General features: G+C 41.7%; 1 protein-coding gene across 1 annotated transcript in view; it reads right to left on the reverse strand.

The window, feature by feature from the left end:
* The window catches only part of HEPHL1 (hephaestin-like 1), a 153,081-nt gene extending 136,545 nt beyond the window's left edge, over window positions 1–16,536 (reverse strand). Inside the window, exon 1 of the mRNA XM_006902366.1 lies at window positions 16,309–16,536. Coding sequence (XP_006902428.1) covers window positions 16,309–16,475 — 167 coding nt within the window. The 5' untranslated portion in view covers window positions 16,476–16,536. The remainder of the gene's footprint in view (window positions 1–16,308) is intronic.
* Between the last annotated feature and the right edge of the window lie 5,769 nt (window positions 16,537–22,305).

A 22,305-nucleotide genomic window follows, 5' to 3' on the forward strand; every position in this document is an offset into this window, starting at 1 on the left:
TCATTGTCATACCTACCCTTATTACCCAAGTTATTATTTCAATCCATATCATCCTGGGTCTTCCTCTCCTGCATTGTCCCTTGACCCTTCCAATCATGATGTCCTTCTCCAAAGTCTGGTACCTCCTGGCTACATGTTCGAAGTATTTGAGTTGGAGTCTCAAAATCCTTGCTTGCAAGGAGTAGTAGCTTGGTATAGACCTATTAGTTTTCTTGGCAGTCCATGGTATATTTAATACTCTTTTCCAGTACTACAACTCAAAGGCAATGATTCTTCTTCTGTCAACCTTTGTCCAGCTTTCTGATGCATAGCAAGTAATTGCAAAGACCATGGCCTGGATCAGGCACACCTTAGGCTCTAGAGTGATATCATTGCTCTTCAGCACTCTAGAGAGGTCCCTGACAGCAGATTTTCCTAATGCAACTCATCTTTTGATTTCCTGACTGCTGGTGTCAAAAGTGTTGATTGTGTTGATTGGAATTGAGCAATCTGAAATTGTTAACAATCTCAATCTCTTCCCCATCTATCATGATGCTACCAATTGGCCCAGTGGTGAGAAGCTTCATTTTCTTGATATTGAGCTTCAATCCGTATTGCAAACTACAGTCCTTAACTCTCTGCAGCAAATGCTTCCGGCCCATCTAACTTTCACACATGTGACCCATATATAGATAGAGGAAAGCATGAGTTGCTAACTGGGTAAACCCAAGACATCTGACTGGAATATATATAAAAAAAAAGATCATGAACGACCTTGCAGAACATGCGAATGAGATTGAATTTTAATCTAAAATCTCTTAAAAGTATGTTTCCACCTTCTTCTTCCCAACTTCCTGCTGACTAGAACACAAACATGGTGGTGAACGATTTGGATAACACAGTTGAGTTACGGTAGACCCTACGGGAGGCAAAGCGACAAAATGGGAATAAGCTGTTTCTGCAGCAGACTGCTATTTAACAGGAAAACAAGACTACTTAATCTTCTTTAACCTGCTATTGGGCTGCCCTCTGTCTGTTATAGCTGTACAATCCATTACTTTATTAATGTAATTAGTTTCCACAGTCTTAATTTGTCATGTGATCTGCTGGAGCTGAGACAGTTGGGTCTCATTCATCAAATACAACTATCAAGGAAATGGATGTCATATGTTGAGTGTTAAAGAAAATCATCCACAAAGGTTCAAACTCCTCTCTATGGAACTTCCATTCAAAGACAAGAACTGGCAAGATTCAAATGATAAATATTTAGGTTTTCTGGAATAGTCTCTGTTGTTAAAATCTGTTGCTGCAGATAAGATAAACAAATTAATGAGTCTGTGTTCCAATAAAACTTTATTTATAGATATAAATATTAGGCTAGATTTGGTCCATGGGTGACTTATAATTTATTGGCTCCTGCTTTTCGTGATTAAAGGATCAAAATCTGACCCTGTTACATAAAGAAACACAAATAATTGAGTATTTTATTTCAACTCTCCAATTCTTGGCTACATCTTATTCAGTCATTATTGTGGATTTAGCCATATATTATACTTATTTTCATCTTATTTAAATTAAAATATGTACATTTAAAATATATACAATATATATGTATATACTATTAAAGTATTAAAATATATACATTTTTAACCTTTTTTTACAATTGTCACAACTAGCTGCTTTAACATCTACACAGTGTTTCATCTGGTGAATGTCCTGTAACTTAAACCTTCTTCAGCAGTGAGACAAGGTAGGGCAGGGTTCAGGTCTGTAACTCAAAGGGTTGCTATGAGTTATACTCAATCCGATGACAACTAACAACAACATCAGTAACAATCTTCAGAGGAACAGAACACCACATCTTATTCCCATGCATGAAAGTCTGGATGGGTTTGAGTCGCCAGTTTCCAGTCAGCAGTCAAGTGTGCTTAAACATTGAGCTACTGGATAAACTCAAATGTTTCTCAATTAGTTGGATAAATTATGACATGACCATGACACATACCTATAAATAAAAAGAATTATGTTGCCAGGAGGGACCTGTCCTTGGAGAGGGACATTGTTTTTGGAAGGGTGGAGGGACAGTGCAGGAGAGGAAGACGCAAGATGAGATGGATTGACTCAGTGACTGGAGAAATGAGATGAGGTCTCTTGGAAATAATGAGATTGGCTCAGGCTAGGGCAGGTTTCAGAGCAAATGTACATAGGGTTGCTATGAGTCACAAGCAATGGCACATAACAACAATGTTTTTCTATAGCTATGATTTCCAAGATAGTAAAGTTAAAAAGCAAGCTGCAGAACAGTATGTAAAATACAATCTGATTTACATTTTTAAAAGTCATTTACATATGTATGTGCAATTAAACACCTGGAAAAAATAGCACAAGAAGCTGCTAAAGTAGAGTCTCTAGATAATGGGATATGGCACTGAGGTTCCAGGCAGGAAGGATGAGATCGAACTGTTTGCTCTCTCTTCTCTATAATGGCAGTGTTCTACTGTACACCTACATATCCACTTTGACAGTAAAACCAAGTTAATTATTTAGAGACTGTTTGGCCTTCAAGGGGCCAAAGTTTTCTTCCATAGCATCTACCTCTGAAAGCAAAGATGCTACCATGAAGCAATGCCTGGAGTTCATTCTTTTCCAGGGGGACAATGGGATCCCGAGTGAGAACACACCTGTGCATAGAGCTGGAGGGATTAGAAGCCCTGATCAGCCTTGCGCATGACAAGTCCACTCTAAAGTACTGGGGCTGACGTCTGGAGCCCATTTGTGCTCTCTGCCACTGTGTATCTGCACATGATGCATCTCCAACAGTAGCTCATATGAAGAGCTCTGAATGCTGGAGACCAAGGGGTGTGGGGAGGGAGTTGTTAAAAGAGTACGGAATGCTTCACAAATTTGTGTGTTATCCTTGTGCAGAGGCCAAGCTCATCTTTGCTGTTTTGTTCCAAGTTTTTAGTATGTACGCTGCTGACGTGAGCACAATTTTGGAGTGTTTTGTTAACAGAGAAGACAGAACCCCAGGGCGCAGGGAGGAGAGCAGTGAAGACGACCTGCAAAGTAACACCAGTAGAGGGTGTGGTCTGAGCAAGTGTGTAGAATCATATAGTCACAGTATTGACAGCGAACACTGTCTCAACTTGAGATGGGACATTGTTCACTTAGCAGAGACAGATCTAGATTGGGACAAGTGCCACTTGGCGAAAAGCAGGGTGGAGTTGGTGGTCATTACACACTGCAAGTCAGTACAGCCACACCCTTCCTAATTAGATACATGATTTTCTAAAGCTGTCCAAGGGATGAATAGCAGTTCCTCAGCACCACCTCACTCTTTAGGCCTTCCTTTCCTCATCCACTTCATTTACACAGAAGATCCTTGGAATACACACCACCACTCCGGTTGCCATCCAGTCAATTCTAACTCATGGCGACCGCATATGTGTCAAAATAGATCTGTACTCCATAGGGTTTACATTGGCTCATTTTTCTGGAAGTGGACCTCCAGATCTTTTTGTCTGTGACTCTTCTGACTATACTTGAATCTCTAGCCTTTAAGTTAGCAGCTGATAGTGTTAATTATTGTACCTTCTGAAGATAGATTACATATAAGGCATGTTAAAATTTACACAGTAAAGGTAAAGAGAGTGAGACTGAATTTCAGCTCTTCCATTTGCTTTATGTAAGATCTTAGAGAAGTGACAGCCTGTCTGGATTGAAGTTTTTTCAGCTCTAAACTGGTGACCATGATAAGAAAATTAAAGTAGATAAAGTATGGAGATCCATACACAGCATCTGGTAGTTACTTATTTTTTACAAAACTCTAACTTAAAAAGCAGTATGTATAATCATTTGAAGGCTCTTTTCCCACAGAACTCTTGGTCTCCAGAGATCTCAAGACAGTAGAGTTGAAATAAAAACAATAATTTACTCAGTGCAACCAAGTGCCGGATGTCATATCTGTACACTGAGATCTCGTGTCACCTGAACCTCAAATTCCACCAGTGCTGGGCTGACAATCTCCCAGTAAATATTTACATCTTAATCTCCAGATTGAGATAGTTAAGAGTTTTAGTTTGCTTGGCTCCATAGTCAACACTCTTCGTATCAGAAGCCAGAAAATCAAGAGACGAATTTCATTTGGGAAGTCAGCTGTCAGGGACCTCTCCACAGTACTGAAGAGCAACGATGTCAGCCTGGAGACTAAGGTGTGCCTGATTTGAGCTATAGTCTTCACAATTGCGTGCTATGCATCAGAGAGCTGGACAGTGACTAGGGATGATGTTGTTGTTGTTGTTATGTGCCATCGAGTCGTTTCCGACTCATAGCGACCCTATGCACAACAGCTCTAAACCCTGCTCTATCCTGCGCCAACCGCACCGCCTCTGACACACCCATCCCGATTACCCCAGTCACCGAATCAATCCATCTCATAGAGGGTCTTCCCCTCCTGTGCTGTCCCTCCACCCTCCCAAGCACGATGTCCCTCTCCAAGGACCCGTCCCTCCTGGCAACATGTCCAAAGTATGTCAGACGAAGCCCCAGAATCCTTGCCTCCAAGGAGCAGCTTGGTTTAATCCTCTCCAAGATGGATCTGTTTGTTTTCCTGGCAGTCCAGGGTACATTCAGTACCCTTCTCCAGCACCACAGCTCAAAAACATCCACTCTCCTTCTGTCCTCCCTAGTCATTGTCCAACTCTCTGATGCATAACAAGCGATTGCAAATACCATGACCTGTATCAGGCGCACCTTAGTCTCCAGAGAGACACTGTTGCTCCTGAGTACGTTTGAGAGGTCCCTAACGGCAGACTTTCCCATCACGATACGCTTTTTGATTTCCTGACTGCTGGTACCAAGAGTGTTGACTGTGGAGCCGAGCAAAGTGAAGCTGTGAACACTCTCAATCTCTTCATCATCCATCCTGATGCTGCCAATTGGTCCAGTGGCGAGAATCTTTGTCTTCTTGACATTGAGCCTTAGTCCATACTGAAGGCTGCAGTCCTTGACCCTTCACAGCAAGTGCACGAGGTCCTCCTCAGTTTCAGCAAGCAGGGTTGTGTCATCTGCATAACGGAGATTGTTGATAGATCTTCCACCAATCCTGATGCCACAATTCTCCTCATACAGCCCAGCTTCTCGGATAATCTGCTCTGCATACATGTTGAAAAGGTATGGAGACAGGATGCATCCCTGGCGTACACCCTTCCCTATTTTGAACCATGCAGTGTTACCCTGCTCTGTTCTGACTACTGCCTCTTGGTCCAAGCATAGGTTTCGTATTAGCACAATTAAATGTTCTGAAAGAGAATTGATGCCTTTGAGCTTTGGTGCTGGAGAAGAGTGTTGAATATACCATAAACTGTTAGGAGAACAAATAGGTTTATCCTAGAGAGAGTGAAGCCAAGATGCTCCTTGGAGTCAAGGATTCTGAAGCTTCATCTGACATACTTTGGGCATGTTGCAAGGAGGGACCAGTCCTTGGAGAGAGACATCATTTTTGATAAAATAGAGGGAGAGCACAGGAGAGGAGGACTCTGGATGAGATGGATCGATTCAGTGATTGGGGTGGTGGAAGTAGGTGTGTCAGAGACAGTGAGGTTGGCCCAGGATAGAGTGGGATTTAGGGCTCTTGTACATAAGGTTGCTATGAGTCACAAGTGACTCGATGGCACATAACAACAGTAACAGCAATCTCCAGAACTTGTGTGATTTTGGAAAGAAAGCTTTTGCATATGTGATTAAATTAAGTATTTTGATATTAGAAAATGATTATGGATTATCTTAGTGAAACTCAAAACCTATGCTAAATATCCTTCTAATAAAGATGGCAAAAGGACATAGAGCACATTGACCATTGGGAAAGAATTGAGAACACAGAAGCTGAGTTTTATTCCCAAAGGTATGAGGTTCAAATCTATCAGCTGTTCCAAGAGAAGATGAGCTGTCTCTTCCTGTTCTATTTACTACCCCTGAAAACACACTGAAGGGTCAGCTTTGAGTTGATTCTGACTCCAGACACACGACAACATGGGTGACTCATCTTTGACAAAGAGATTAAGCCATTAAGTGGGGAAAAGACACTTTTGTAACAAGTGATGCTGTCAAAATTGGATATATATTTGCAGAAAATTTAACAAGACTCATGCTTCATGTTGTGGTTGTTAGGTTCCATTGAGTCAAGTACAACTCATAGTGACACTGTGAACAGCAGATACGAACCCTGTTCTATCCTGTGCCATCCTCACACTTCCTAACACACTAGAGCCTATTGCTATAGTCACCATGTCACTCCACCTGGTCTTCTTCGCCGACCCTCCACCCTTTCCAGCAACATGTCCTTCTCCAAAGAATTTGTGTCTATAACAATGGGCTCAAATAGATCAGAGATTATAAGAACGGCACAGGATAGGGCAAGGATCAGAGCACTTGTTCATAGTGTCACTATGAGAAATGGTCAATTCAATGTCACCATCACCACCATCCCTATACCCGTTTAACTTAGGAGAAAACTATGGCAAAGAGAGGTACAGTTACTTGCCTGGGGAAAATGAGTAAAAATGGTAAGCTTGTGATTTGATGGCAGGCCCTCTGCTTCAGCAGTATGCCAGGCTGCCTCTGAATCCTTGATAGCCCACTGCAGGCTACACTTGGCTGGTGTAGCCTTCTCTGCTCTTCCTGATCCCCCTAACCAAGGAAGGTTTTGGATGGATGAGACTTCAATCCATCACATGGCAGATGCAGTGCCTAGATCATAAACCAAAACCAAACCCAGTGCCATCATGTGGATTCCAACTCCCAGCAGCTCTGTAGGACAGAGAACTACCCACAGGCTTTCCTTTCCACAGATTTTATGGAAGCAAAAGCTTGTCTTTCTCCTTGTAAAGCTGCTGGTGGGTTTGAGCCACTAACCTTTAGATAAGCTGGTAAATTCTTCAACCACCACACTGCCAGGGTTCCCACCTCTATCAAAGTAATGGCTCAATTAGCTATGAGTTCTCATAACCCATTAGTCAGGCTTTGGGATCCCTCTCCATAGAGATGGGGGAAAATACAAGGGAACCCAAGGAAGTCATCATGAATGATTGCCGTGAAGGAATAATTGAGATAGGAGATGGGGCAGGATGCTTTCTAATATCCATGTCTCCTCCCTTTATTAGTGATAGAATCATATTTTGTTCTGACAGAAGAGCACTAAGCTAAAGATTATGTCTCTAAATTTCTTTTGTGGCTAGGAGAATTCCATGAATTATGAATTAGAGTGGTTGGGTAGTATTTCCATGGAAACCATTTAAAAAGGGTTTCCTCTTTTCCCTTCCTGAAAGCTGATGGCTGACATTTCCACAGCCAACCTGTGTCCATGATCATCTCTGAGAGAGGAAGCCACATGCTAAGGGTGGTGGATCCTAATGATGGGCAGGCCCTGCAACACTACTACACCTCTGGACCACTCATCTGCATTTCTTTCAAAGAAAATGTTGTTGTTTTGTGCAGTCAAGTTGAAACCAACACATAGCTGACCCTTTAAGCAAGGAGATTGTCTGTCTTTCTCTGGCATACCAGCTGGTGGATTTGAACTCCCTACCTTGTTCATCTCAGATCTTCTCAGAGTCAGCCACACATTTCTTGGGGTCAAATGGCTTTGCATAGTCAATGAAACACAGATAGACATTCCTCTGGTATTATCTGCTGTCAGTCAATATCCACCTAACATTAGCAACAATATCCCTTCTACCACGACCAGCTTGAACTTCTGACAGTTCTCTGTTGATGTGCTGTTCCAGTCGTTTTTGGATAATCTTCAGCAGAATCTTGCTTGCATGTGATACTGATGATATTGTTCGATAATTTCCACACTCTGTTGGGTCATCTTTCTTTGGAATGGAAACAAATATAGATCTCTTCCAATTAGTTGGCCAGGTGGTTGTCCTCCAGATTTCTTGGCACAACTTGGTAAGCACATCCAGGACAGTGTCTGTTTGTTGAAATATGTCAGTTGGTATGCCGTCAATTAATTCTTGGGCCTTGTTTTTTGCCAATTCTTTCAGAGCAGCTTGAACTTCCTCCTTCATTACCACAGGCTCTTGCTCATATGTTGTTTCATGAAATTCTTCTGTGTCTGCCAATTCCTTTTGGTACAAATGACTCTGTTACTCTTTCCAATTTCTTTTAATGCTTCTTGGATCATTTAATATTCTGCCCAAAGCATCCTTAAGTATTGCAACTCAAGGTTTGAATTTGTTCTTCAGTGCCTTGAGCTTAAGAAATGCTGAGCAAGTTGGCCCCTTTAGTTTTCTGACTCCAGCTCTTTGCACATTTCACTGTAATACTTTGTCTTTCGGTGTTGCCTTTTGGAATCTTCCGTTTAATTCCTTAATATCTTGATTTGTTCTCTCTATTTTGGCTTTTCAGAGCTTTAGTGCAATATTCAGACCCTCTTCTGACATCCATGTTGGTCTTTTCTTCCTCCTCTTTCTTTGTAATGCCCTTTTGCATTCTTCCTGGATGATACTCTTGATATCCTCCCACAGCTCATCTGGTCTTCACTCTTCAGTGTTCAAGGTCTCAAACCTGTTCCTGAGATGGTTTTGAAATTCAGATGGGATAGATTCAAGGTCATATTTTGATTCCTACGGATTTGATTTCATTTTCCTTAGCTTCAGCTTGAACATGCTTATGAGCAGTTGGTGATCTGTTCCACAATAAGCACCTGGCCTAGTTTTCACAGCTGATATTGAGCTTCTCCAGTGATTCTTTCCACAGATGCAATTAATCTGATTCCTGTGTATACCATCAGGTGAAATCCATGTGTATAGCCTGCATTTACATTTTATGTAAAATGTACTTTCGATGAATAAATGTCAAGAAAACAAAGATTCTCATCACTGGGCTGATTAGCAGCATCTTGATGGATGGTGAAGAGATTGAGATTGTAAACAGCTTTAGTTTGCTTGGGTCCACAATCAACACTCTTGGCACTAACAGCCAGGAATTTAAAAGATGTATTGCATTGGAAAAGTCTGCTGTCAGAGACCTCTCTAAGGTACTGAAGAGCAATGATGTCAGTCTGGAGAAGAAGGAGTGCCTGACACAGGCCATAGTCTTTACAGTCAATATTAATCAGAGAGCTACACAATGACTAGGGATGATAGAAGGAGAACTGCTGTGTTTGAGCTGTGGTGTTGGAGAACAGTATTGAATATACCATGGACTGCTAAGAGAATGAACAGGTTCATCCTGGAAAGGGTGAGAACAGGCTGCTCCTTGGAGGCAAGGATTCTGAAGCTTTGTCTGCCATACTTTGGACATGTTGCAAGTCAGGATCAGTCCTTGGAGAGGGACATCATACTTGGGAGGGTGGAGGGACAGCACAGGAGAGGAAGACCCTCGATGAGATGGACTGATTCAGTGACCGGTGAAATAGGAGATAGGCGTGTTAGAGACAATAAAATTGCACAGGATAGAGCAGGGCTTAGGGCTGTTGTACATAGAGTCGCTATGAGTCACAAGCAACATGACAACACATAAAAACAACAACTTTGGTGATATAGGCCAAGGACTTTGCAGTTACATGCTATGTATCAGAGAGCTGGACAATGACCAAGGATGACAGAAGAACAATTGATACCTTTGAGTTGTGGTGCAGGAGTGGAGCTAACATACCAAGAACTGCCAAGAGAACAAAAAGACCTAGGAAGGGTAAAATCAAACTGCTCTTTGGAAGCAATGATTTTGAAGCTCCATCTCAAATACTTTGGTCATGTTCCCAGGAAGGACCATCCTTGGAAAAAGATATCATGCTTGGAAGGGTGGAAGGACAGCACAAGAGAGGAATACTCAGGATAAGATGGATTGACTCAGTAACTGGAGAAATGAGGGTAGGTGTGTCAGAGGCAGTGAGATTGCCTCAGGACAGAGTAGGGTTCAGAGCTATTGTGCATACGGTCACAATGAGTTGGAGTCAACTCAACAGCACATAACAATAACATTTGGATTCAGCAACATGCTCTCAGCAGCATAGCATGAGAGTTGGATAATAACTAAGGAAGAAGAAAAACTGATGCCTTTGAACTGTGGAGTTGGACAAAAGTACCGCAGATTTCAAGGACTGTAAGAAGAACAAGTAAGTATGTCTTGGAGAATGTTCTGCCTGAGTGCTCCTTGGAAGCAAAGATGGTGAAGCTTCAGCTCACATACTTTGGGCATGTTACTAAAAATGGCTCCTTAGAGAAGGACATCGTGCTTGGAAAGGTCGTTGAGAAGATTCTCAATCAGGTGGATTAATACAGTGTCTGCAGCAATGGGCCCGAGAATGTCAGAGATGATGAGAACAGCACAGGACAGGGCAAAGGTCAGGTCAATTGTTCATTGGGTCTGGGAGTCATACTCTACTCATTGGCACCTATAAAACCTTTTCCACTAGACCACCAGAACACAAAGCACTGTTTTGTTTGTTTCTTTTGTTAATTATAATGAACGTTTACAGATATTTTGGATTTCCATTCATTCATTGTTGCAATTTTCTCCCTGCCCACCCCTCCCTCCTCCAGTTTGCTCTTCTCTTTGAAAAGTAAAAGAAAAATTCCTTCATTGGTATACAATCCCCCCAGCCCCCGAGTACACTCCACTATGCAGCCTTCATTCTGGACTCTTGTCATGACCATAATATCCAATAATATTTTGCTTTTAAACTGTTCTCTCCCTCATCTGTTTCAACGCAGTATGCATAATTTATCCAATTTTTCTCAGTCTCACCCCAACACTGATGTCAGTCCCATTCTACAACAGTGGCACCATGCAGTATTTGTCCTTTTGTGACTGAGATACTTCATTCAGCATAATGTCTTCCAGGGTCACCCATTTTGAATAGTATTGCATGAGTTCCTTGTTTTTCAAAGCAGCATAGTATTCCATTGTGTGAATATACCAGAGCTTCTCTATCCATTCTTTTGTTGATGGGCACTTAGGTTGTTTCCAACTCTTCGCTATTGTGAACAAAGCCACGATAAACATGGGTGTGCATATATCTGCCAGGGTGACAGTTATGGTTTCTTTAGGTTATAGTTCCAGTAGAAGAATTGCTGGGTCAAATGGTATTTCTATTTGCAAGTTTTTGAGAAAGTGCCATACAGCCTTCCATAGTGGTTGCACCATTTTACACTCCCACCAACAGTGAATAAGGGTTCCAGTTTCTCCACAATCTCATCAGCATTTGTTGTTTGCTACTCTGTTAAATTGTGTTATTCTTACTTGGGTGAGATGATATCTCATAGTTGTAAAGCACTGGTTTTTATTTAAGCCAAAGTATTTTGATCTCTACTGACATAGAAAGGAAGCTCTGGTGACTCATAAGGAGTTGCATTGCTGACCCAAAGGCAGTTCAAATCCACCAGCAGCTCAGAGCAGAAAAAGGTGAACACTCCCCTCTTGTGTGATTTACAGACTCAGAAAACCTGCCGGAGGGTTAGCTAATGAGTTGGTTCCACCTGCATGGTAGTGAGCTTGAACTTTAACTAACATTGAAAAGATTAGCAGCTCCAAAAGACTTACATGGTATCAAGCTCAAAATAACATGATTTTTTGATGCTGATAAGACAGACATTTAGATTTGAAAGTCACATTCCATTTAAAACCAAGTGCTAATGAAATTCTCCACCTTTATTTCAAAACTTTCAAAAGTTCCTCACTTCTCCTCCCCTACTCTCTTCCAGTTTGACCTTCTTCAGACAGACATATGAGTCTCTCCCTCACTGCTATCCTGGCTCCCCTTGCTTTCAACAAGGATGACATAGTAATGTGATTTGGTAAATGTCCTCTCGCAGACCCTACAGACTCAGGATCTGAGCAGAGGTCGGCCTTCTTGAGGGCCAGCTGTCCATGAATTAGCACTCACGGAAAAGCCTGTGCTTCCCTGAGAAGAAGGCGCCTGCATGTGAGCTGGTTGCATGGTGTATGGTAAGAGTTGTAGCTTTACAAAAGGTGGCCCTTCTCAGACTCCATTAAAGGCCCAGCTTCCCCACCGAAGCACGGTGACACCTTAATTAGGTGCTTTATGAGCCTGAGCAGGATAGCATGTACCGATCAAAATGTTGAAACCATTCCCTGCCAAATCAAAGGAGCTCATGTCCTCATTAAACCCCACTAGGAGGAAGAGAAGGGAGGGGACGAAAAGAAGAGGCGTGTTCATTAACAACTTAATGGAATAAAATTCCTAAATTCTGTATTTTCTAAGACATATTAGTGCTTATACTCTCCAGTATAGTTTCAAGCTCTGATGGTTCAAACTCACCAGCTTCTCCTCAGGATAAATATGGGCAGTCTCCTTTTACTGTGAGTTATCACCTTGGAAACACGATGGAGGGTCAGGGGGACTCGGAACCCATTCTATGCCAAGAAGTGAGTGAGTTGGCAAGCAAAGGTACCAAGTGGCAAAGCAACCTTGAAGTGTCAGTGTCACTATGCCATTTATTTCCTGTCTCACCCTGTGAAGCAGACATATCAGGTTCTCGGCATGGTCTAATTTCAAACTTTTTACAAAGCCGAAACATTGACACCTATCCACTTATTCTCCTAATTTTTTTCCATTCCCCTTGCTCAGCAATAGAAAACCCAAAACAATTGAAATAGCAAAGTAGTTCCCAAAGGCTTGAATGATCCCAAGCCTTGTACAAATTGGTGGCTTAGCGGTAAGAAGCTGCGCTGCAATCATAAAGGTTCATGGTTTGAAGTCGCCACCTGCTCCAGGAGATGGATGGGCAATTTTCTCCTATGTAATTTACTGCCTCTGAAAACCCACTGGAGCATCAGGTGTGGGTCAGTTACAACTCAACAGCACACAACAGAGACAAGTCTTGTGCTCATCTCTCCATGTGATATTATCAATGATGATAATGTAGGAATGTAGGAGAAAGGATTTTTAAACATATGCCAGCCTCCAGCAGGTTTTGAGACATAGTAAATAAATCGCATGGTAGGAGATTGCCTATTCTTCCCCTGGAGCAGTACAGCTTCTGACCACTAGGTCACCAGAGATTCCTCCTTCTCTGTACTGTACTGCTGGGGAATTTACGTTCCAGCTGCAGAGAAAAGCAATTCAAAGAGAAGAAAATTCTGGGTTACTAAAACACTTAGTGTCTCTGAGACAGAGACACTAAACTCCATCAGGTATTAGAAAGGTGAAACCAAGAACAAACCAAAGTTTCTGTGAAAAGCTTCATATTTAAAATGAGCAACAAGATAGTTCCTGAAGAACAGAAGATTGATGAGTAAAGATACACAGAGCACTTCAAATACTGTCACATATTTCTACTGTCTAAAGCCATCTCCAAATTCACTTGCTAAGATTGAACATTATCAATCATTTTCTTCTTTTCACTCACCATTGCAAACATCTTCTTATACCTGACAAGTCAATTAAGAAGTTTTTCATTCTGTTTTAAAACTATGGAAGCTGATTTCTCAAGTGACTGTAGGAATTATGATTCAATTCATTTGCTACAAGAAAATTTATATTCATTTTTAGTGGTATTTTCAAGGTCACATGACAAGTTGGGGACAAAGTAAGAACTACAATCAAATCTCCTGATGCCTATATTGACTCTTTCCATTCATGGTATAATATTAGGCACCTATCTCTCTTGGGTCTCTCAATAGCACACATGCCTCTGAGTCTGAATATCCAAGATAGCAGATCATCCTCTGATATGTTGTCTACTCATCCTTCAGAGCCCAATAAGAGGGTGGACTTCATTATCCCAGACAGCCTGTCCTGCTCATGAGAACAGCAGAAAGTATACATGCTATCCTCCATAGGTCCCGTAAATGACAGCTAGGATGTGTTTCTTGTGGTATGGCTTAGTGGTAAGGCTTTGCACTGTCCACCCAAAGGCAAACAGTTCAAATCTACCAGCTGTTACGCAGAAGAAAGATAGGCAATTTCCTCCTGTGCCTTTTTCAGCCTCTAAAAATCCTCTGGTTCCGACATGATGGTAAATAACAAGTGAGACTCAATAGCCCATCCGCTCCATCTTAGGACACTGAAGCCACCCACCACCGCAGCCCCTAGTCCCATCTTGACATGGTCCCTCCTCACAAAGTCAATCTCCACAGTACACTCACTCAAGTGCCCTCTTAAAAAATCCGGAGTCAGTGTTGCACAGGCTCTGTCTCCCTGCACACCAGAAGGAACCATCTAGGAACTACCTGTTCCATGAATGACATCTTAGCAGGCCAGCTGCTTCTCAAAGAGTTTTCTCAGATGGAACCACAACAGTTGGTAAATCACCTCACTCTGAGGCTGGCACCAAACAAGTGTGTTTTTAGTTATGTCCATTTTATTTTCTCTTTTTCTCTTTAGCTATTTCCATACATTTATTTCATATATTATATTCTTTCTTCAAAGCTTTGCCTTATAGCTGAAATTACCTATAGAGCATCCCTAACTTCTTTCTGTATTGAGTTTTATGGAAACAACCATCATGCATTTGAACGTCTTTAGGGTTTAGAATGACTCTAAGTAACCGGTTTGGTCATTGCTCACCAGTCTATCAGCAAGGAATGACAAGTGTGACTAAGTCTCCCTTAACCAAGAATTAGTTTTCTAGAAAGTTCTTTCTCTATGAATTCCTGACTTACTTTAATAAAAAAGGATCACCTTTTAAGAAACTGATTGCATGGCAAAAAAAAAAAAAAATGGATTCAGGAGCCAAAGCATATTTGACAAGAGCTTAGTGTTGGCCCTGCCATCTATTTTGTAAATACTTAAACTCAGAGCCTCAGTTCTTCAGGTGTAAAGGGATAATAACAACATCACCAGGAAGTAATGAATCAAAAGTCATTAGAAATCCATGGGTTTGAATTAATACTCATAAACAGCTCCCTAGACATAAGCATTTCTGAAGAAAGATAGATTTTCTAAGCTTTTTACCCAACCATATGGGAAAGACAATCTTTATTATAGTGTACTTAACTACTATCTTCTTAAACTCAGTGTACACAAGACTTGAATATCTTGTGTCTAATAGGTGCTCACAATGAGGCATTTTCTATTCAACTTTCTCAAGGACAATGGAGTTGTATTTTTAAGGGAGGTCACTGATGGTTAGGGTAGCTTTTTGATCCCACGTGGGTTTGTCACAGTTGAAGATACAACCACCATCAAAATGGTGAGCAAACATAGGATTGAAAGACCTTTCTTTTGGAACAGCCCTTTTAGACACTGGATTTCCTGGTTCAGAACAAAGTTTAGAGAAGTAGGTTTCCCGACAGCCTGGTTGGCACAGGCGTCATCCCTCTTCAGTGGGACGTGACTATGCCACATGTGTGGTATTGCTGGAGCTTCTAGAAAACCTGGAAGCCACACATCCAAGCCAACTGAACCTTTGCCTTTTCCCCTAGAGCAGGGGCGTCTGGCTCATGAAGTCTTATCATCACACACTACTCTACTCCTGAATCTTAGCAACTAACTAGAAACTGGAATTGGGATGTTAAATGTAATGAGTGCTGCCCAAAAGAAAGAAGGACTCTTATGAATATCTATCAGTGCTTGTCAAAACATCTTTTAAAAAATGTTTTAAGGACCATAATGTTGAAATATAGATGAAAATTCCTGAAACCAGGATGTGATTTCCTTTAAGAGGGAGCTCCTCCAGGAAACAATAAAGATATTTAAGGTATTAGATTCTAGGGGAAATTAATAATAACTGTTTTCTGAGGGGAAAGCAATAAGGGATGGAGACCACTCCAGTACACTCTCATACAACCATCACTGACTCTAGCAATAGGATCTTGCCCACAGTGAACAACTCGGAACTTAAATAAATCTCTCACCAGTGAAATAGACTTTTCTTTAAAAAAATAAATCAAAGAAACTCTTAAATTAACAGCCAAATCTTTTGTAACTTACCCCACTTGTAAACATTACAAAACAGAAAATATCTACCTAGACAACACTTATCTCAGATTATGACATTTCTCTGTGTACTTAAACATACAAGAACTCTCAAAACTTGTCACATTTCCATACTAAAAGGCATGCTTTTTTTTAACAGAGTCCAGAATTTCCTAGAAGTTATGAGTGGTGTCCAGAAAAAAATTTCTATTATTAAATGAATCATCAGAACACCTCATCCACATATATAGTTCTTCACAGATTCTCTAGTCTCAATACACATAGGAAACTAAAAATAACTCTCCCAAATTATTGATCTACACATATCAGTGCTGTCCAAGCAAACCCCTCCCTATGAGCCACATCATCTCACATTCACGATAACCATCCATGAAATATAACCTTGCCCAAAAGTCTGTGAAGACCCCAAATTCACTCACTTGTCTTCTGTGAAACTTTTCCCGGTGATAACGTTCTTCCCTTGGGGTACATAGTTCCAGTACTCTTCCACAATCCCGATGTAGTATGTTCTGGTAACTGCGCCAACCAGTCCGGACAGACCTAGGAATGTGAGAAGGATGCAGCCAACCTGCTGCTCCCGAGGCATTTGTGAATATAACTCAGGCAACAGGCTGCGGAGGAGACAACCCTGCCTGTCCCTCCCCCTCCCTCAGAGCTAGTTATAAATAAGGAATGGACAAGGCCCAGCTCCTCCTCCTAGGCAGCTTGGGCTTGAGACAGACTGGCAACTTGTGCAACCAGAACAAGTTCAATGGGGGGAGGGGGGTGATCTGATGACAAATTTTTACCAGTCATCCAAGAAATGTGTAACTGGCTTATTTATTTACTGCTGTGACATTAGCCATTCGTTTTTGCAAAGATCCTGTGTAACATGGATGGATTCACTGGTTTTCCCCTTTTTTCCCTGCTTCCCCCCCCCCCATCACCACCAACCTTCACTCCCACCTCATGTCCTATTCCAGGAACATATTAAAATTTGAAAAGTGGGCTGGCCTGAACAGAGCCCTTCACTCCCACCTCATGTCCTATTCCAGGAACATATTAAAATTTGAAAAGTGGGCTGGCCTGAACAGAGCATCAGGAAATATCCCAAGCTCTAGAAGCTTCATCTTGGTAGAGAAGGCAGGGGAGCGGATGATGCAATCATCCTCTGCCATCTCCAACTTGTTTTATGAGGCTACAGGCAACAATCCACTCACGTTGTAAAGTTCACAGCAACATTATAAAGTCCCATCAATTGTCCATGTGCTCATGCACTGTGTCCCCCAAATTCTCTCCTTGAAATGCCACCAGCAGAAATGAGGAGCCTGGACAGTCAGTTTAGCTAAACTTTTAGAGTCTAGCCCCGCCCCCCCAACACACTTAATCCCCTGAAAAAGTCTTTCTGAGGATGAATGAAAATGGCAAAGGAGAAGGACTCTTCAGGTGCATGGAGACAAAATTCAGTAGCTGATCCTGGAGTCTAAAAGGGAAGGGTGTGTCCGTTCCTCTGGATGCTTGAATCTGTGACCTAGAATCTCAGTGTTGAAAGAGATTTGGTCCAACCCTGGAGGAGAGCTTATCTCATCCCCATGTCGAGCTGCTCTTGAGGAAGTAGCCATGGAATAAAAACAGCAGCCTCCTGAGCTTTGAAGGTGAACAGACCTGGATTTGAACTCAAGTTCCACCACTTAATAATTTAGTGTCATTGAGGAATCACAACATATCTGGGCTTCATGCCTGTAAAACAGGATAGAAGGATTGTCAAAAGGATTAAAAAAAGGCAATGGCTTCAAAGTGCCTACTCTGACCCCTCTGACAGAGTGGGCGCTTAATGAGCAGTAAAATCTTTCTTCCTTAACCATATCTTCCAGAAAAGACTCTGCATTGGCACTGGCCTGTATGTTAACACATTTGAATTTCTATCTATATCTTCCTGCTTGCTTTCCACTACCTCTTTCCAAAGGGCATACTTGTGGCCTAGTGGTAAGAAGCTGCGCTGCAATCCCCAAAACACATGGTTCAAATCCACCAACTTCTCCATGGGGAAAGGATGGGAAGTCTCCTCCCATGCAACCTACTGGTCCTGGTCAGCTATGGATCAGTTTCGACTCGACAGCAAACAACAACTTCTTTCCAAAGTGTCATCTGCTATGCCTCCAATCAGCCTCAAGTGAGTCTTTCTTTAAAGTATAGCTACTCCACCAACCCCCTCAACTCTCATTGTGGTGAAGTAGGAAGTGCCTCAGAGCTGGCTCTTCAGCAGGTTTCTGAGGCTGTAAATCCAATGCAAAGAGATTATCCACTTTCCTCCCAAGGTGGGTTGGAACCACCAGAAAAATGCAGCCTTTGAGTTAACAGAACAACTCCATACTAACTATACAAACATACTAACTACCAGAGAGCCCTTCCCTTTGGCAAAATGGCTCAATACTTTCTAAATCAGCTTATATGATGACTTGATAAAACATAACTACAATGGAGAATAAAAATCAACTGTATATTATTGAAGTGAAATTGACAAATCAGTTGACAGGTGGTTTTGCTTAAGAAACTCTGGTTGAAATTGTAAACAGCTTTAGTTTGTTTGGCGCCACAAGCACCATTCTTGGTACCAGCAGTGAGAAAATTAAAAGACTAATTGCATTGGGAAAGTCTGCTGTCAGGGACTCTCCAGAGTAGTGAAGAGCAAAGATGTCAGTCTGGAGACTAAGGTATGTCTGATCCAGGCCATGGTCTTCACAATTACTTGCTATGCATCAAAAAGCTGGACAATGACTGGGGATAATAGAAGGGGAATCAATGCCTTTGAGCAGTGGTGCTGGAGAAGAGTATTGAATATACTATCCATGACCTACTAGGAGAACAAACAGGTTCATCCTAGAGAGAGTGCAAGGATTCTGAAGCTCCATCTGACAACTTTGGGCATGTTGCAAGGAGGGACCAGTTCTTGGAGAGGGAAATCATGTTTGGGAGGGTAGAGGGACAGCACAAGAAAGGAAGACCCTAGATGAGATCGATTGACTCAGTGACTGGGGTAATGGGGAGATAGCTGTGTCAGAGATAGAGCAGAGTTCAGAGCTGTTGTACATAAGGCTATACAATTCATGCTGCACATGAGTTGCAAGCGACTCACCAAGACATAATAAAAACAACAATAAATTCAATGTTGGCATCACATAACGAAAAATGACTGAATTTATTACTCAGAACTAGATATGCAGCAAGATAGACCAAGTCAAGAGCTCCAGAGTAGCTGTGGCAGACAAGATCCATTCATTGCAGAGAGTTTCAGTTTAGAGGTGAAAAAAAATTCTTGAAAATAGGACTTCCTTAAAAATTCCTAATAGTCTTCCTTTCTGTAAGGCAATGAAGACGCTACTCAAAGAATACCTGAATTCTATAAGCTAAAGAAAAGAAAGAATCTGATAAAGGTGACTACAGTTTGGAGGCCAGGAGAAAGGGAGGAATAGGTGGAGCATAAAATAGAGCCTTTGAAAGGCAGTGAAAGTACTGTCTATGGTGCAATAAGGTGTATGCAGGCCGTTATGCTTTTGTCAACCTTCATAAACCTGTGTAGCACAAAGCTGTTGTTGTTGTTATGTGCTGTCGAGTTAGATCTGACTCCTAGCTGACCCTCCAGTGAGTTCAGGGACTGTATAGGAGGAGAGTGCCCTTTTTACTCCTGCAGCATACCTGATTTGAACTGCAAGCCTTTAGGTTGGAGGTGCAACTCTAGTAGACCACCAGAGCTCAAAAAGTAAACTCTAACACAAACTATGGACTTTAGTTAGTGATAATACTTCAGTAGTGGTTTGTCAATTTTAACAAACACAAGATGATAGAAGCATGGGAGAGACTATGGAAATCTGTACTCTCTACACAATATTTCTGTAAGTTTAAAAGTGGTCTTAAAAATCAAGTGCGTTTTAAAATATGAATGTAGTGCTCCTATAAAATTCATTTCTGAAGATCCATTTTTAAATACAGGATGTGTCTGACAAAGTTTAGAATATGAGGAAGGTATCTATAATAAGATCAATAAAGGCTTTCAATTCAGACATGACTATTAAATATTATGGTATCAGTCATGACATTATTAAACTATGAATAAAATAGGAAAACTTGGAACTTCCAAAAGCCCTGGTGATGTAGTGTATAAAGTATCCACCAGTTAGTTATTCTGCAGGAAAGATGGATTCTTTCCTCCCATGAAGATTTACAGCCTTGGAAACTGAAAGAAGGGCACTATATGACTCAGAATGGACTGCATAGCAGTGAATAATGGTGAGGTGCTGAAGCCTACAGATTTCGCTTTCATTTTCCCCATCCACGATCAGGCTCTAAGGTATGGTAAACTCTACATCATCTTTGGATAGAAGAGAAAGATAATCCTGTATCAAACCAAATTTCTCAAAATATTGTGTGAACTCACTCTTCTTTACTTGAGTTTGACTCCTAGAGAAACTCTCTTGGTGTCTGGGAGTATAAATGTTTTGGGGAGGAGAATGTCCATCTTTCTCTGACAGAGCCACTGTTGGATTTGAACGACTGAAATTTCTCATAGCAGCCTGACATGTTATGCTTTACACTACCAGGTCTGTTTCAGTGGAAGAAGACAATACAGTGAAATGTTAGATGGCTATGTGTGAAGTGTTGTTTAAAAATAATAAAGAGAATATGAATGACAAATTGGCTGTACCATTCTTGAGACTTTTTCCTTTTGATAAACCATATGGTAAGACATTGTGTTCTATTGTACATAGGGTTTTCGAAGGCCTGCTATTTCAAAAGTGGATGGCCAATCCTTCTTCTTAGTCTGTCTTAATCTGAATGTTCAGATTCAGAACAGTATATGGCAGACTCGCATTTAATGAAAAAGAACAGATGAAAGATATTTCTCCAATTGTAGAAATAACAAGTAGTTTCTGTGTTGCCCCCACCCTTGACACATGTGTCTTGACTCACCCATTTCCATGTTCCACCAGCACTCCCTTCAACACCTATCTCCTGCTGAAATTGAGGAGGACCTGAAGTGCTTATTGAAGGTCAAATACTACAGCTTTCATTATGGATTGAAGCTCAATATCAAGAAAACAAAGATTCTCACCACTGAGAGCATTGTGATGGATAGTGAAGAGATTGAGATTGTAAACAGCTTCAGTTTGCTTGGCTCCACAATCAAGACTCTTGGTACCAGCAGCCAGGAAATTAAAAGACTTATTGCATTAGAATAATATTATAAGAGACTTCTCCAAAGTACTGTAGAGCAATGATGTCAGTCTGGAGACTAAGGTACACCTGATATAGGCCATGGTCTTTGCAATCACTTGCTATGCAGCAGAGAGCTGGACAATGACTAGGGAGGATAGAAGAATTGATGCCTCTGAGCTGTGGTGCTGGAGAAGAGTATTTAATATATCATGGACTGCTAAGAGAATGAACAGGTTCATCCTGGAAAGGGTGAAACTAGGCTGTTCCTTGGAGGCAAGGCTTCTGAAGTTTCGTCTGATATATTTTGGACATGTTGCAAGGAGGGATATGTCCTTGGAGATGGACATCATACTGGGGAGGGTAGAGGGACAGAGCAGGAGAGGAAGACCCTCGATGAGATGGATTGATTCAGTGACTGGTGAAATGGGGAGTAGGTGTGGCAGAGACAATAAGGTTGGCACAGGATAGAGCAGGATATAGGGCTGTTGTACATAGGGTCCTATGAGTTGCAAGCAACTCAATGGCACATAACAACAAAAATAAGAGATTGTGAGGAGATTGTAAGAATGGCACAGGAAAGGACACTTTTCAGGTCTGTTGTTCAAGGGCCATAATGAGTTGTACGTGACTGGACAACACCTAACAACAAAAACAATCCTAAAATCTGGCCCTCATCTGTGAATCTGTTCAGGTTTAAATGATCGTGGATATCTTCCAGCCCCATTGGAAGGCTCAGTCCCTTGTAACTACTTCTCACCTGAAACCTACAGCTTCCTCAATGCCTTATGAACGGCCAGAACAATCTTCCCAAACGCAAACAGGACCAGGTCTTTCCCCTGCTTGGGATCCTGCAGCGGCTCCTCATGGTCTTCAGAATGACTCATTGGGCCTTCAACACTAATCTGAATATGGCCTCTGGGTTCTGAAAACATCTTCATTTTCTGCCCATCCTCTGGTCAGGCTCATCATGGCAGCTAGCCTGCTCTTCATCTGTGTGCCCACCTGCTCTTTTATTACCTACTTGTCTGTCCTCAATGTAATACAGTGTGTATAATAACATGGCAGTGACAAGGCCTTGTCCATGTCAGCCACTATATTTCCCACCACTGTGTGAGTGGATGGAATACATGTTGTTGTTGTTATGTGCCGTCGAGTCGCCTACGACTCATAGCGACCCTATGTACAACAGCCCTAAACTCCGCTCTGTCCTGTGCCAATTGCAC

The sequence above is a fragment of the Elephantulus edwardii genome, unplaced genomic scaffold (assembly GCF_000299155.1).
Source record: "Elephantulus edwardii isolate Elephantulus edwardi_28Jun2011 unplaced genomic scaffold, EleEdw1.0 scaffold00397, whole genome shotgun sequence".
In the NCBI taxonomy this organism is placed as follows: domain Eukaryota; kingdom Metazoa; phylum Chordata; class Mammalia; order Macroscelidea; family Macroscelididae; genus Elephantulus; species Elephantulus edwardii.